Source organism: Oreochromis niloticus, linkage group LG13 (genome assembly GCF_001858045.2).
Source record: "Oreochromis niloticus isolate F11D_XX linkage group LG13, O_niloticus_UMD_NMBU, whole genome shotgun sequence".
Classification (NCBI taxonomy): domain Eukaryota; kingdom Metazoa; phylum Chordata; class Actinopteri; order Cichliformes; family Cichlidae; genus Oreochromis; species Oreochromis niloticus.
The window spans coordinates 30,926,099-30,943,006 of NC_031978.2; the positions used below are offsets into that span (position 1 = coordinate 30,926,099).

The 16,908-nt window shown below is 41.0% G+C and overlaps 1 protein-coding gene across 3 annotated transcripts in view; it reads right to left on the reverse strand.

Moving 5' to 3' along the window:
- The window catches only part of si:ch211-250c4.3 (uncharacterized), a 40,357-nt gene that overhangs the window by 19,945 nt on the left and 3,504 nt on the right, over positions 1-16,908 (reverse strand). For 2 of the 3 annotated variants that reach the window (XM_005461435.4, XM_013265022.3), the window contains exon 2: positions 4,828-5,615. In XM_005461435.4, coding sequence (XP_005461492.1) covers positions 4,828-5,615 — 788 coding nt within the window. Of the gene's footprint in view, positions 1-4,827; positions 5,616-13,953; positions 13,973-16,908 lie in introns of those variants that run through there. The other variant, XM_025897794.1, reaches the window with a different exon arrangement.

Sequence of the window (16,908 nt, forward strand, 5' to 3'; positions counted from 1 at the left end):
GCCCAGTTGGGATAACCACATATTCTAAGAGCTTTCTTTACATGTGTGTTCCTTTTCTTTCTCTTCTGGCCTAGAGGGAATGTTTTGTGCCTGGTGTTACACGTCCTGATTACTCCAAGTTTGTGTTCCAAAGGTCAGCGGGAGTCAAAGAGGAGGTACTGGTTTGTGAGTGTGGGCTTCTGGTAAACTTCAGTGTTGAGGTTTCCACTCTCCTCAAAGAGCACAGTCCAGAAACGGCAAACTATTATCCTTTGCATCTGCCCTGGTGAACCTTGTTTCTATCCACTGAGATGTTGTTAACAGTGGAGGCTTTTATTTCTTTGGTTTTGATTTCGACCCAGGTGTCATGCACCTCTCTGTACCAGTGGCTAGGTGTTGTCCCTTTGAAAGAGCCAGGAGCTTACTTTCCACTTCCATGTAAAGGTTTGCCATACTGGGTGACACTGGGGAGCCCATGGCACATCCATGTTTTTGTCTGTAGAAACCCTCATGGTATCTAAAATATGTGGTGGTAAGCCAGAGTGTACAGCTGGTTCTGTTTTCTAAGGAGCTGTCTTGCCGTTGTCATTTTCTGACAGTCTCCACTGGGACAGAAGTGAAAAGGGAGACCACATCAAAGGAAACAGAGTTTTTGGGGTGTACCAAAAGGATACAGTTCAAAATCTTGGCAACAAATATGCTCTTTGATGTTGACGTGAGCAGAGTTACGTAAGCGGTTATTAACAAGAGTAGCCAGTCTCCTTTGCTTTCCTCCTACTGCGAGCGGTGCAGTCTCCGGCAGGCTGAACAGCATAAAAGCATAAAAGGATATGTAGCTGTCTGAAATATACTGGTGCAACCCTTTCTCTGTGAAACATATTAAACTAGACTTCTGCTACTTCCTTTGACTTTGGGCCATCCTCCATTTTATTTGCCAGTGACAGTAGCTAGAGGGGAAACTTACAACTCTGTTTCTCCAAAACTGTCTGCTGTCTCACTGCACTCTCTTTTTCCTCTTCTTCTGTCCACCTCTGCATGCTTGGTGTGTTTCGATCCAGGTATCAGCTGCAATCACTGTGTTCAAACCAGCAGACCAGTCAGCTTCAGGGCAATCAGCTGATCTCTAAAGCAAACAGTGTGACTGGCATGAAGTTGTTGCTCCATGGCCCATTGTCCCGAAGAAAAAGATGCTCGGCCAGTTTGTTGGCAAAGGTTAATGGGTAAGAGTAGGATAAAAAAGATCCAAGAATATTAAACAAATACTAGGAATGACTGCAACAGGCTGCACGCAGGTTAATGCATGTGCACAAATGGCAAAGGATGACTTTGGCTTCAGTGAGTTATCACCAAACTCTCTGTCACACATAACCACATAATATACACTTCTCATCTTCTCATCCCCCTCACTCCGGGTCAGTTGTGTCAGATGATGGACCTTCGTCATTCTGCTGGAGGACTTTAAAGGCCACTCTTCTTTCTACCATTGCCAAGTGATGGTTGGTGTTTACTCTCTAATATTGTAGCATCTTTATCTTACAATACAAAGTGCCTTGAGGTGACCATTGTTATGAATTAGTGCTGTCAGCAATATTATTGGAGATTATGTAACCACGCCTCCAAACACGCTCCTTCCAGTTCTCATCTACATATGTTCCCCTAGTTTTACAAGCTGTTCATTCTCGTTTACGTGCCCCACCCTCCCTCCCTCCTTGTTCTCTATTCTTTAACTTCTTCACTCCTGTTTAGTCCATCGGGATCTGCCAGGCCCGGGAGCCGCTGCCAGTCCCCTTTGAGGCCTTCCCCAAACCGCAGCTCAATTCATGTCCAAGCATTCACCTTTACCTACTAAAACACTGTCAAACCTCAAATGAGGACGTGGGCCCAGCGAGTGAATTGCCAGTTTGAACCAATTATACGTACATGTTGCCTGCATGAAGGCAATGGGGGCAATGAACTGTAGGGTCATGAAAAGGCAGCAACCATAAGGTTATATATATAGCATTCATATTATGTTATGTAACACCAAATGTTCATATAATAATAATAATAATAATATCCTTGGGCAGGACACTACACCTACCGCCTACTGGTGTTGGCCAGAGGGGCCGATGGCGCTCTATGGCAGCCTCGCTTCTGTCAGTCTGCCCCAGGGCAGCTGTGGCTACAACTGTAGCTGCCTCCACCAGTGAGTGAATGTGAGAGTGAGTGAATAGTGGAATTGTAAAGCGCTTTGAGGGTCTCAAAAAGCGCTATATAAATGCAATCCATTATTATTAAATGCTTATTTAATTTGTGACATTTATAGTAATATCCCACTCACACAAAACATTATTAATTATGATGCTGATATCAAAGGTTAAAGCAGTATAAACATGTAAAACTTCTTTATAGAGTCTTTTGAGATGTTTTTAATTTGTGTAAAATGGCTAGCTGTAACAGCCGGAACAATATACAGGCGAAACATAGTCTTTAGCAGAATGCTTGAGACTGTGTGAACCAGCACTGATGCACTAACTCTAGCTGTTCAGTGACTCATTACACTGTAAAATCTTTGGGCAGTACTGTATGTGTTATGCCTGAAGATCAGTGATGTGCCATACCACTGATTTCCTTTCCAATCCGATACCAAGTAAATACAGGGTGGTATCGACGATACTGATACAAAAACTTAATGTGTTATTGTATTTCAAATTATAGCTTCATAATGACTGCAGGACTACTTGTTCTTATTGTTTAATTATGAAGAATTATCATATAGAAATAAAAAACCTGATACTGTAGCTCCTGTGAAAACTAAGGCCTCAAATCAGAAGTACCTGACTCCGTGGTATAATTCTCAAACACGTAGCCTAAAGCAGATAACTCGTAAGCTGGAGAGGAAATGGCGTGTCACATATTTAGAGGATCATCATTTAGCCTGGAGAAATAGTTTGCTGCTTTATAAGAAAGCCCTCCGCAAAGCCAGAACATCTTACTATTCGTCACTGATTGAAGAAAATAAGAACAACCCCAGGTTTCTCTTCAGCACTGTAGCCAGGCTGACAAACAGTCAGAGCTCTACTGAGCCAACCATCCCTTTAACGTTAACTAGTAATGACTTCATGAACTTCTTCACAAATAAAATTTTAATCATTAGAGAAAAAATTACCAATAATCATCCCACAGATGTAATATTATCTACAGCTACTTTTAGTACCATCGATGTTAAGTTAGACTCTTTTTCTCCAATTGATCTTTCTGAGTTAACTTCAATAATTACTTCCTCCAAACCATCAACGTGTCTTTTAGACCCCATTCCTACAAAACTGCTCAAAGAAGTCCTGCCATTAATTAATTCTTCGATCTTAAATATGATCAACCTATCTCTAATAATCGGCTATGTACCACAGGCCTTCAAGCTGGCTGTAGTTAAACCTTTACTTAAAAAGCATCTCTAGACCCAGCTGTCTTAGCTAATTATAGGCCAATCTCCAACCTTCCTTTCATATCAAACATCCTTGAAAGAGTAGTTGTCAAACAGCTAACAGATCATCTGCAGAGGAATGGCTTATTTGAAGAGTTTCAGTCAGGTTTCAGAGCTCATCACAGCACAGAAACAGCTTTAGTGAAGGTTACAAATGATCTTCTTATGGCCTCTGACAGTGGACTCATCTCTGTGCTTGTCCTGCTAGACCTCAGTGCTGCGTTCGATACTGTTGACCATAATATCCTATTAGAGCGATTAGAACATGCTGTAGGTATTACAGGTACTGTACTGCAGTGGTTTGTATCATATCTATCTAATAGACTCCAATTTGTTCATGTAAATGGAGAGTCCTCTTCACACACTAAGGTCAATTATGGAGTTCCACAGGGTTCAGTGCTAGGACCAATTCTATTTACATTATACATGCTTCCCTTAGGCAACATCATTAGAAGACATAGCATAAATTTTCACTGCTATACAGATGACACGCAGCTCTATCTATCCATCTCACTCACTATGTGTTAACAGACCTCTCTGCATCGAATCATATCTGTTATTAATCTCTGTCTCTCTTCCACAGCATGTCTTTATCCTGTCTTCCTTCTTTCACCCCAACCGCTCGCAGCAGATGGCCCCGCCCCTCCCTGAGCCTGGTTCTGCCGGAGGTTTCTTCCTGTTAAAAGGGAGTTTTTCCTTCCCACTGTTGCCAAAGTGCTTGCTCATAGGGGGTCATATGATTGTTGGGTTTTTCTCTGTATTTATTATTGTGCGATCTACTGTACAATATAAAGCGCCTTGAGGCGACTTTTGTTGTGATTTGGCGCTATATAAATAAAATTGAATTGAATTGAATTGAATTGAAGTTGTGTGTTAATTTATGCTATTTGAACATGTATATCTTGTCATTTAACATGTATATACTTGCTCGGACATGTCAACAAAAACCTTCAACATTCACACTTTCCCTCGTTCACAGCAGTGCTGTGCCACACTACACATTTTGGTATTGATCCAATACCAAGTAAATACAGGGCCAGTACTGCCAAAGTTACTCAGGCAGCTAAATGGGGGAGAGTAGTGTGCATGATTAATGAGACAAATTCTCAATTTGCACATTCTGAACACGTTTTAATCACCACTATATCACTGTGATTGTTACTTTCCACAATAATTAGTTAACACAACAAGACACACTTTGAGCTTTTCATGTGCTTTGAAACTGCAGCCTGTCTGCAGCTGGGACACAAGCATTTCACTACTCTGCATGATTGTGTATGTGACAAAGGTTGTTTTTCATCTGGGGTACATTAGTCTGCTCAGCTTGCACCTTTGCAAAGTGCGAGGAAGGATCAGCTGATGTTAAGTGATGCTTTTTTTCTTACCTTACTTAATCTGCAGCATTCATCCATGTACTCTTCCAGGCTGTCACTGGTGATACTCCTTTTAATAGGCTCGGGTTCAAAGACTTTGCTTGTCATGTCATCACAGCTTTGTATTAAGGATTGCTCTCCAAGCCTCGTATCCTCTGAGCTGGTCCTTCCTGTCACAGCACTGGATTCTTCAGCATCCTCACTTTGTTCAGCACCCAAAACCCTGCATTGGTCCACATCCTCACCTATGTGCAACTCTACTGTTATAGCCGAAGAAATAAGTGTATTTGAATGAATGAACAAACTATCCTGTGTATCCACTGTTGTATTTAAACTGTTATCCGCTGAGTCATTTGCCTGGTTTTTCTCAGTGTTCTTTGTATCTGCAACGAGTCTGTCAGAGAGGACGGTGGGCTCAGAGTTTAAGTTGGAGGAGTCACAGGAAGACTCTCGACTGTGGACCACAAAGCTCTGCTCAGATCCTGTTGGGGTGGATGGTGAATTAGCTCCGCTGGGGAGCTCCACTCCAGAGTCCTCAGATTCACACTTGTACAAGTTTGAGAGATGAGAATCTGACAAAATGGCAGATAGATATTTGGAGCCAGACTTGATCTGAGGCTTTTCATTAAGCTGAGAATTCAGCTCGGAGTGTGAGTTTTCCTGGTCAATAACTGACACTGTGGAAATGGTGGACACGGCGTCATCAGCCCTCAGAAGACTTTCATGGAAGTTGCTGAAAAGCTTCATTTTTGTCAGGACAACCTCACTGTCCAGTAATGTGTTTTTACTGTCTCCTTTACCTGTTAAATAGAAAAAGAAATATGTATTAACTGTCATTTTTCATATTTTAGCAAGTCCTTTAATACTATGTTGACTTTCCTAACCATTTTCTGAGCTGTTTGAAATGGTTTGAATCCAGCGAACACGTCTTTCAGTAAAAATTATTCAGTTGAAGAAGGCTGAATAATGTTTGTCATCATAGTTATACATGTTGGGAACAATTTCCTGGTTGAACTCCTTAATGCCAGGATCCAAGAGTCTTACTTCCTTAAACCGCTAAAGCTCTTTCTTAGCCAGACAAAGTTGTAGCTTTCTTCATATACACGGTAACAAGCATGGCACCTTGTGTGTCTTCAGCTTGCTTTCTGTCATTATCTTTAAATGTTGTAATGGTAGTGGAAGCTACCACATATGAGACCTTGATAACTTTGGAAGCGGTGATATGTGTAACGTGTATATCTGTCAGATTGTGTCTTCCACAACAGTGCAAGTACTTTTCACCACCTTTAGGATGAGGATGATATGAGGATTGAGTTCTTGCTGTAGATGTCTGCCTGGGATGACATTTTGATCACACAAACACTCATAAACAAAGAGACTCACAAATTACAGCTATTCTGCTACAGCTGGTCATAGGGAGTACTGAGTACTCATGGCATGTAACGTCAACATGTTGACGGGCATTGTGGCTCGCATTTCGGTCGAATATATTTCCAGAAAACAACAGGTGAAGGTTAGTGACCTCCTACAAGGAGATTTGGATATCTTGTCAAAGCAAATGCAAGATTAAAAACTTTGCTTTTATCCTCTCTGAGTGGAGGAGGGAGTCTTTGCACGGGAATTTTGATGAAACTATAAACGTAAAACAATATGAAAGAAAGCAGAAGTCTTTGTTGATACTAATAACAGAAGAGCAAATGTAAAAACAGAAAACCAGTGTGTGTTTGTGGAAAAAAGCTTCCCTCTGTGTGGTTTCAATGAGAAAGAAGGGGCATTTTAACTGTAAACGGTGGCGGCCTGAACTGAAAGATGAATGAGACACAACTAATTTAATAAAAACAGGATGTCAGATGATTGAAACTAGAGATGGGTATTGATAAGAATTTAGCAATTTTGATTCTGTTGTTGAACTGGAGCAGGTCTAAGAAAACACTCATGGTAAATGGCCTGTATTTGTATAGCGCTTTACTAGTCCCTAAGGACCCCAAAGCGCTTTACACAACCAGTCATCCACACACACGTGATGGCAAGCTACATTGTAGCCACAGCCACCCTGGGGCGCACTGACAGAGGCGAGGCTGCCGGACACTGGCGCCACCGGGCCCTCTGACCACCACCAGTAGGCAACGGGTGAAGTGTCTTGCCCAAGGACACACCGAGACTGTCCGAGCCGGGGCTCGAACTGGCAACTTTCCGATTACAAGGCGAACACCTTGAGCCACGATCGCCCCATACTGGTTGCATGATAGCAGCTTTCAGAGGCACTGACCCAGGTCTAGTAACAAGTTACCCAATTTCAATATCATTCCAACACAAAAGCAAAGAACTCTTCCATTTCTTAAAACCAAACAGCATGTTCACTGTTGTCACAGCCCAGGATCACATAGGCACTGATCTCAAATGAACTAAAGTAAATGTTATGTCCAAATTATGTGTCACTCACTTTCAAAGATAAACAATATGACACACTTACCTGAGAATCTTCTCGTGTTAACGTCCTTTACTTATTTTCAACCAGTAGATGATATATACATGAGTACATGGCTGCAATATCACTTTCTTTGACTATATTTCTAAAGTAGCAGCTTTAAATTTACTGTATGAGTGAAATGAAATAAAGGGTGACGTCTGTTGGGGTTCTAGTAAACAATCAAAAAAAGTATTTAATTGGAACATCCTGCAGTAGACAGGAGTGTAAAGGCTCAGGGGAGACAGGATGGCTTAACACCCATGCCAAGTGACTTCAGCAGGAGTTCCTGATAGTCTCAAAAGTGGTGTATCACGGCTGTGAAATCAGTAACAGTGTTGGGAGAGTTGCTGTGGTTCACACACAACATGGAAACAAGGGCTGAAGAGCAACAGTAATTACTTACATTACAGTAAATGTCATGTAGGAGGGCATGAAAGAGAAAACAAAAGGCTTCTCTAACATATTTTAACCTGGAATCCCAAAAAATCTGAGATGTAGTAAAAGATATTATTTTTGCATAACATCTTGAAAAACAAATTGAAGTACAGTAAATTTTGTTATTCAGAGGATACATGAAAATCCCAAGATTAGAGAGGGCTAAAATGTCAAAATGTCAAGTCAATTTATTTATACTCACATTTAAAAACAACACAGGTTGACCAAAGTGCTGCACAAAGTGAAAAGTTTGGGCACAACAGTCGCAAAGGCACGGTCTCCTCTGTGTTTAGTCTGTTTCTAGGAACGATAAGATCAGCTGCCTTAGAGTTCTGTTTGGAGTATGCTCAGTTAAAAGTTCAGACTGGTATGAGGGAGCTAATCCAGTTAGAGACTTAGAGACAAGCAGTAACATCTTTAAATCAATTCTGCAATGTACTGGAGGCCAGTTAAAAACGGGGCAAGACTGGGAAATATGGTCACGTATACGTGTGCCTGTGAATCATCGGAATAACAGTGAAATTTACATTTACAATAATTGATTACACAGCAGTGGAGAGTAGACTTTATCACAGTAGATGTCTTTCTGAAAGTGCTGTAACTAAGTTTAAGAATATAATCCACCCACTGTTATCATCTTCAATGCCCTGTACCAACATAGAGCAGAGCAGCTATCTGAACGCTACTCCAACAGAGGTCGATTATCTTGTTAATAATTTTACCTCCTCACTACGTACGACTCTGGATACTGTAGCTCCTGTGAAAGATAGTGTCGTGGTCCTGAGTCAGGTGACTCAGTGTTTTGTGTTTTTTTATTATGTGGTTCCTTTTAACCGGAAGAAACCTCTGTCAGAACCAGGCTCAGGGAGGGGCGGGGCCATCTGCTGCGAACGGTTGGGGTGAGAGAAGGAAGACAGGACAAAGACATGCTGTGGAAGAGAGATAGAGATGAATAACAAGTATGATTCAGTGCAGAGAGGTCTGTTAACACATAGTGAGTGAGAAAGGTGACTGAAGAAGAAATACACAGTGCATCACTGTAGCTCCTGTGAAAACTAAGGCCTCAAATCAGAAGTACCTGACTCCGTGGTATAATTCTCAAACACGTAGCCTAAAGCAGATAACTCGTAAGCTGGAGAGGAAATGGCGTGTCACAAATTTAGAGGATCATCATTTAGCCTGGAGAAATAGTTTGCTGCTTTATAAGAAAGCCCTCCGCAAAGCCAGAACATCTTACTATTCGTCACTGATTGAAGAAAATAAGAACAACCCCAGGTTTCTCTTCAGCACTGTAGCCAGGCTGACAAAAAGTCAGAGCTCTACTGAGCCAACAATCCCTTTAACGTTAACTAGTAATGACTTCATGAACTTCTTCACAAATAAAATTCTTATCATTAGAGAAAAAATTACCAATAATCATCCCACAGATGTAATATTATCTACAGCTACTTTTAGTACCATCGATGTTAAGTTAGACTCTTTTTCTCCAATTGATCTTTCTGAGTTAACTTCAATAATTACTTCCTCCAAACCATCAACGTGTCTTTTAGACCCCATTCCTACAAAACTGCTCAAAGAAGTCCTGCCATTAATTAATTCTTCGATCTTAAATATGATCAACCTATCTCTAATAATCGGCTATGTACCACAGGCCTTCAAGCTGGCTGTAGTTAAACCTTTACTTAAAAAGCATCTCTAGACCCAGCAGTCTTAGCTAATTATAGGCCAATCTCCAACCTTCCTTTCATATCAAACATCCTTGAAAGAGTAGTTGTCAAACAGCTAACAGATCATCTGCAGAGGAATGGCTTATTTGAAGAGTTTCAGTCAGGTTTCAGAGCTCATCACAGCACAGAAACAGCTTTAGTGAAGGTTACAAATGATCTTCTTATGGCCTCTGACAGTGGACTCATCTCTGTGTTTGTCCTGCTAGACCTCAGTGCAGCGTTCGATACTGTTGACCATAATATCCTATTAGAGCGATTAGAACATGCTGTAGGTATTACAGGTACTGCACTGCAGTGGTTTGTATCATATCTATCTAATAGACTCCAATTTGTACATGTAAATGGAGAGTCCTCTTCACACACTAAGGTCAATTATGGAGTTCCACAGGGTTCAGTGCTAGGACCAATTCTGTTTACATTATACATGCTTCCCTTAGGCAGCATCATTAGAAGACATAGCATAAATTTTCACTGCTATGCAGATGACACGCAGCTCTATCTGTCCATGAAGCCAGGTAACACACACCAATTAGTTAAACTGCAGGAATGTCTTAAAGACATAAAGACCTGGATGGCCGCTAACTTTCTGCTTCTTAATTCAGATCAAACTGAGGTTATTGTACTCGGCCCTGAAAATCTTAGAAATATGGTATCTAAGCAGATTCTTACTCTGGATGGCATTACCTTGGCCTCCAGTAATGCTGTGAGGAACCTTGGAATCATTTTTGACCAGGACATGTCCTTCAACGCACATATTAAACAAATATGTAAGACTGCTTTCTTCCATGTGCGCAACATCTCTAAAGTTAGAAATATCCTGTCTCAGAGTGACGCTGAAAAACTAGTTCATGCATTTATTACTTCCAGGCTGGACTACTGCAATTCTTTATTATCAGGATGTCCTAAAAACTCCCTGAAAAGCCTTCAGCTGATCCAAAATGCTGCAGCAAGAGTCCTGACAGGGACTAGAAAGAGAGAGCAGATTTCTCCTGTTTTGGCTTCCCTTCAGTGGCTTCCTGTTAAATCCAGAATTCAAAATCCTGCTCCTCACATACAAGGTCTTAAATAATCAGGCCCCATCTTATCTTAATGACCTTGTAGTACCATATCACCCTATTAGAGCACTTCGCTCTCACACTGCAGGCCTACTTGTTGTTCCTAGAGTATTTAAAAGTAGAATGGGAGGCAGAGCCTTCAGTTTTCAGGCCCCTCTTCTGTGGAACCAGCTTCCAGTTTGGATTCAGGAGACAGACACTATCTCTACTTTCAAGATTAGGCTTCAAACTTTCCTTTTTGCTAAAGCATATAGTTAGGGCTGGACCAGGTGACCCTGAATCCTCCCTTAGTTATGCTGCAATAGACGTAGGCTGCCGGGGATTCCCATGATCAATGTTCCCTCTAAGCTGCGCACGTGAGCAATTGCGCACTGCTGGCACGGTCTCTGCGCACAGAAAATCTGCGTTGCGCACAAAAAAAAATCTAACCTGAATTGAAATTAAAATTAAAACTTTAACAATTCTGTTTTGCAGTGTTAGTCAGTGACTCGCTACTCCTGTATGGGATTAGAACGATGCCACCTTATCCTATAGTCCAGCCAATAATGCGATTCACATTCGTATATACGCAGCTAATCAGCGTCGTTGACAGGCTATGACAGCGTCCTTATGTGCCGACACCGGTGTTTTAGCTAGCAAAGCGGCCTGGCTGATGTACAGTGAAGCCACGTTAATGACAACGTGTACAACCATTGGAGATGTGAGCAGGACAGACGGAACAATTGACGGAAAAAGTGTGGACTTTATACCAGTTTTTAAATTGTGTTGATCGGCCACGTAAAACCAGAGTTATGATAAAAATATCTGCAATGTTTGGTTTTCTTCCTGAATACTGTCGTTGTTTATATTTACTGCGGGAAGAAACGGTAAAAACGGCGTTTTATAAGGAAAACGCTCGAAAGCGCTCTCCGCCTGTGAGCAAAAACAAAATCAAAAAACCCCCCACCCTTTCCTATTGGTCGAAAAAAGTACCGTGTCGACCAATCAAAAAATGATATGGCAACGTGGCATTTAGTTGTTAAGAAACGGGGGGAAGTTTTAGGAGTGACGGCGGTGTTCTGAGATGTGAGAGATTTGAGACGTTTAGCGCAAATCTTGTGTAGTTAGTGTGTAGTTAGTGTGTAGTTAGTGTGTAGTGTAGTCAGTGGTTTTGTTGTGTGTGTCAGAACAATGAGGCGGCTGCTGAATGTTACAGGTGTTACAGCAGTGATACATCTCCTGTTGTCAGGCCTGCAGGTATCAGGCTGTTGTTCTCCTTTATCTCATACAGTGGCGTGTCTAGAAAATTTTTGTTGGGGGGGGCAGGTAGGGGCACAGATTTGGAGAAGGGTGGCAGATGTAATTGGCAGATAATGTTAAAAAAAAAAATTCCACCAACCGTTAACCATAATTCAACAACTCTATAAACCTAATAACCGAATGTGCTTTTAACTCTTATTAGAATGAGGTTTTAACCACTACGGTGCAAAGTTTTTAGATACTGTGTTGATAATGTACAAGAGATACAATCAGTGCTTTGTCAGTGTTTATTCAGCATTCAAGGACAGCAATATTTGCATAGTAATTTTACGGAAATATAGTGCACATATGTTTTGGGCAAAAACATTTTTGAATATTAAAATACAAACATTTTTAACATACAATTGGCAAATTAGCCAATGCAAAACTTTATCTGCCTATTTAAAAAAGAAGATAATCTTCTTACAAACTGGTGTTTGATTTTGAAACAGGAAAAAAGTGGGGAAACAAATGAAAAGACTAACATTTGAATGAAACCTGAAAGCAAGTAAATACTTTCTATGCTGCCTTATGGTAAACTTTGGTAATACTGATGTATAAAGAACAACACTGGCTGATGATGAAATACAGTCAGCTGGCATGGTGACACTGCCAGTATTAACCTGCAGGGCTGGACTGGGACAAAAAATCAGGCATTTTGACTACAGACCGGCCCACCAGGTATTAAAGCCATAAAGCCTTTGAATGAAGACAAACCCTGTTGTGACAGTGATGTACACTGTCTTGTTGGTATATGTATGATCTCTATACAATTTACGTCAAATAAAAACTTTGTTCACAAGATTCAGATAATTATTTTTTAAAAGCTAGATATTTTAAATGAGAATAAGAAAGAAAAGTATTTCCTTGTGCCCCCCTTTCCCTGTTAATGCCCTACCTGGCCCCCTGGCATAACTTTGCTAGACCCGCCCCTGCACAGTTACCAGCTGTCAGCTACATAGAAAAGGATCCTGGTGTTATTTGTCTCTCAGAAACAGTTCATAACTTCCCTTCAGCTCATTCATGTCACCTAAAAGGTAAACCTGTTTCTCCATCACCTGTTCAGCTCTGATGATTCAGTAAGGACATCTCCTGGTTTCATCTGCATGTTTCCCTCTCACCACATATCCAAACCGATATCATGACCAGCAGCTTTACAGCTGTGGCTCCAGCAAACATCAGCTGATACTAGAAATTATTATTAAATAAATTCTAACAACAGCTGATCAAGCTTAAACGTGCTGCTGTTGTTTAGCGCGACATCCCCTGGTTTCTTCTATCTGGCGCAAAGTGGGAGATAAACAAACAAGAGAGAAAAGCCGACCAGCTGATCATTGATCAGTTTCATGATTGAAGTAGGAACAGGAGAGAGAGGGGAGAGAATGAGAGGAGAAGAGGCAGCTGTGCAGCAAAAACACAGAATAACTCCAGCTTTGTGTCTTTTTTTCATTATACTTAAAGTACGGGACAAACTGCGTCTCTTCTCAGCTCAATACGAAACGTGTAATATTTTCTCTGAATGCGGGACGATTCTGTGTTTTATGGGACGGTTGGCAACTCTACTAACTAACCTTATGAATAAAATAAAGTTCACTATCAGTAACATCATAGCACCCACCCAGCTGTACAGAAACTCTGTCATGCTAGCTAGCACGCAGTACGAGTTATTGTAACTGACTGTAAAAACTCAGCATAACGGAAATAAACTCCACCTAAACTTCCAAAAGTTGAATCTGTTCATCTGGATGTAGCGTTTTGTGGGAGAAACGTTTCGTCACTCATCCAAGTGACTTCTTCAGTCTCAGCTGACTGCAGGTTTCTGCAGGTTGCAGGTTGCAGACTGCAGGTTGGTCGGTGATTGTTGATCAATGGTCATGGGAATTTGCATAATTATGATTAAGGAACTGACCTCACAGCCCATTGTTCTCTCAGTGGGCTGGTTTCAGTCATTATGCAAATGTACTGTTTATAAGGTTTGGGGAAACCTGCAGTCAGCTGAGACTGAAGAAGTCACTTGGATGAGTGACGAAACGTTTCTCCCACAAAACGCTACGTCCAGATGAACAGATTCAACTTTTGGAGATTTACTTTCCTGGATGATTGAGAATGCATCAAGTCCACCTAAACTTGGTTTATATCTGACCCAGATAGACTGCAGGTCATAACTTCTTACCTGAAGTTCAGTTCACCTGACACTCGGACCGGCGGCTGCCTCGGGTCTCTCCTCCTCCTGCCTCCCCTTCCCTCATCCACCTGCTGGCCTCTGTGGAAGCTCCGACATAGCGACCACCAAACAACTGAGTTTTTTTTACACATCGGCCAGCATCTGGCCAATCCACCACCTCTCATTGTTCATGCCCTTACAAAATAAATAAATAAAGAAGTCATTCGCCCACCGGGCAAATGCCCGGTATGCCCGATGGCCAGTCCAGCAATGTTAACCTGTTAATCTGTCACCAAAAAAATGTTTTCTGCGGTGCTTGGCTCTCCTACCTTTGCTAACATGATGCTCATAGTGCAGAAGCCGATGCAGCATTCACTTACACTCGGATATCTGAGCTTCACTGTGAAAACATAATCGTACATTTGATATTTCATTGAATTTTATTGTTTTAGCTTCGGGGTGGCACCTAGGGTGGCCAGTCTGGTTGGGGGGGTGGCCTGCTGGACACGCCACTGATCTCATAGTGGACAGAATTATTTTTTGGAGTGGCACAAATAATTTGTGTGGGATCAAATTTGATGCAGAACAGCTGATTGTTCTGTAAATAGTTTGAAATGTTTATTTAAAAAAACACCTTGGCTGCATTAAAAAAAATAAATAGCTGCAAAAAACTTTGTTGTTTGCCAAACTGAGTTACTTTTTTGAAGTAGTAACTATATAATTAATTGCCCAACATTGGTCATTATATCCTGTATTTTGCAGACAGAGAGTTACAGACTCTCTCCCAGACCACAGACTCATAATACAAGTCAGAGCTTTATGAAAAAAAAGAAAAGAAAGAAAATTGTGTTTTCAAAATTGGAGTTCAAGTTATTTTTACTTCCAATAGTGTTAACATACTACACAGGTCATGAACAGGATTTTTTTTTATTTTCACTGTAAGTGGGCTAAAGCAGTTAATTAAAAGTAGTCTAACAAAAATGTAAATGCTGTAATTTGATTATTTTAATAAACCATATAACTTGGATGGATTAGATGCTGGCGTGACCACAGTGCTCACGTCTGATGTCGCTCACAGTGGTCCAAGGGACGCTCAGGGAGTTTGTGTGTTCACTCAGACACATGAAAAATTAGAGGGAACACTGCCCATGATGCATTGAGTTTTTCCTTTCCAGTCACCTTTCTCACTCACTATGTGTTAATAGACCTCTCTGCATTGAATCATATCTGTTATTAATCTCTGTCTCTCTTCCACAGCATGTCTTTATCCTGTTTTCCTTCTTTCACCCCAACTGGTCACAGCAGATGGCCCCGCCCCTCCCTGAGCCTGGTTCTGCCGGAGGTTTCTTCCTGTTAAAAGGGAGTTTTTCCTTCCCACTGTCGCCAAAGTGCTTGCTCATAGGGGGTCATATGATTGTTGAGTTTTTCGCTGTACCTATGAAGCGCCTTGAGGCGACTTTTGTTGTGATTTGGCGCTATATACATACAATTGAATTGAATTGAATTGAAATGAGATTCCATATTTTCTGAAAATAGAATCTAATGGGAGCACGTAAAGAGAAAAGAGTACTGGGCCAAGAATAGATTCTTGAGGAACCCCACATGTAACGGGGCTGGATGTGTATGAGGAGCCACAAAAAGAAAGGTTATATTGGATTTAAACTATTCAAGGGCAGCTCCTTCAATACCGACACAGCTGTCCAGTCTAAACTCTAGAATACCACAATGCAGAGCAAGCTCAAGTCTAAAAGCACTAAAATGTCAGCAACTAATAAAAGATCATTATAAACTTTTAAAAGCACAGTTTCAGTTCTATGTAACATTTGGAAACCAGGCTGAAATGAGATTCCATTCAAGACAATTTTCTCCAAGAATCTGGACAGAAAAGGGAGTTTAGAGATTGGTCTAAAGTTTGAAAGAACTGTTGCTTCAAGATTTGTTTTTTTAGGAGGTAAAAAAAAAAGTATTTTTTGCATTTTCTTTCTGCTTTTCTACAAGTCTGAGAGCCTGGGTGACATCCAGGGATACGTTTTAGGTTTAACACAGTTGGTTTTAAAAGGAGCAAAATTCAAGAGCATTTGAAGAAGTGGCCTTCAACAAACTGAGCAGATGATGAGCACTCGGCTTAAGGGAGTGATTGTCTAAGGGAGGGGCCCCAATATTCTGATTAACAGCAGAAGAATGTCCAGCAGTGATGATGCAGAGGTCATGCACACGTAAAAGGTTTAACTGGTGAACATGGCCCAGAAATTTGAATTATAACAGACATGTGATCAGAAAAGTTTAAACTGCAAATTTGAATATCACATAATTACAGAGCACGAGATAAGACTGAATCCAAAGTATGTCCACGCTCATGGGAGGGGCCGCTGCCTGGTTGAACAAGATTAAAGTCTGTAAGGTTCAGGAAGTCTTTTACAAGAGGTTTCAAAGCTGCCATAAATATCAGCAGTGAGCATTTAAAACTGTTAAAATGGTGAATTTGAAGTACTGTGGGTAAGTTTAATGATTCCCTATGATTCTTTATGGTGGACAGTCAATGACAGGTTACATCCAGGACATCAATTATTCTTATTTATATTGTGAATTTATTTAATTTGATGATTTTTGATTAGATTAATTCGTTTAATTCTACCTTTTATACTGGCGTCATGAATCAGCCTCACAGTGTTTGTAACATCTGCTTATATCTTGCTGAATTCAGCTGGAGCCTTAAATCCACAAGAAGCAGTGAGCAGCACATGTCAGCTGATCACAGCCTGCAGCTCACAAAACAAATGATTATGTGACTTGTAATTCTTTTCCACATGGTGCACCACTACACCTGATCTTAGGGTTTCTGCACATGCCAAATCCTATTTTAACACATCCTGGCTACTGTTGATGGTTTTTAAATACACAGCATGAAGAGCTGAGCTCATACTGGCTGTTAGAACTAAATTATATGTAGCCTGAAAGACAGCA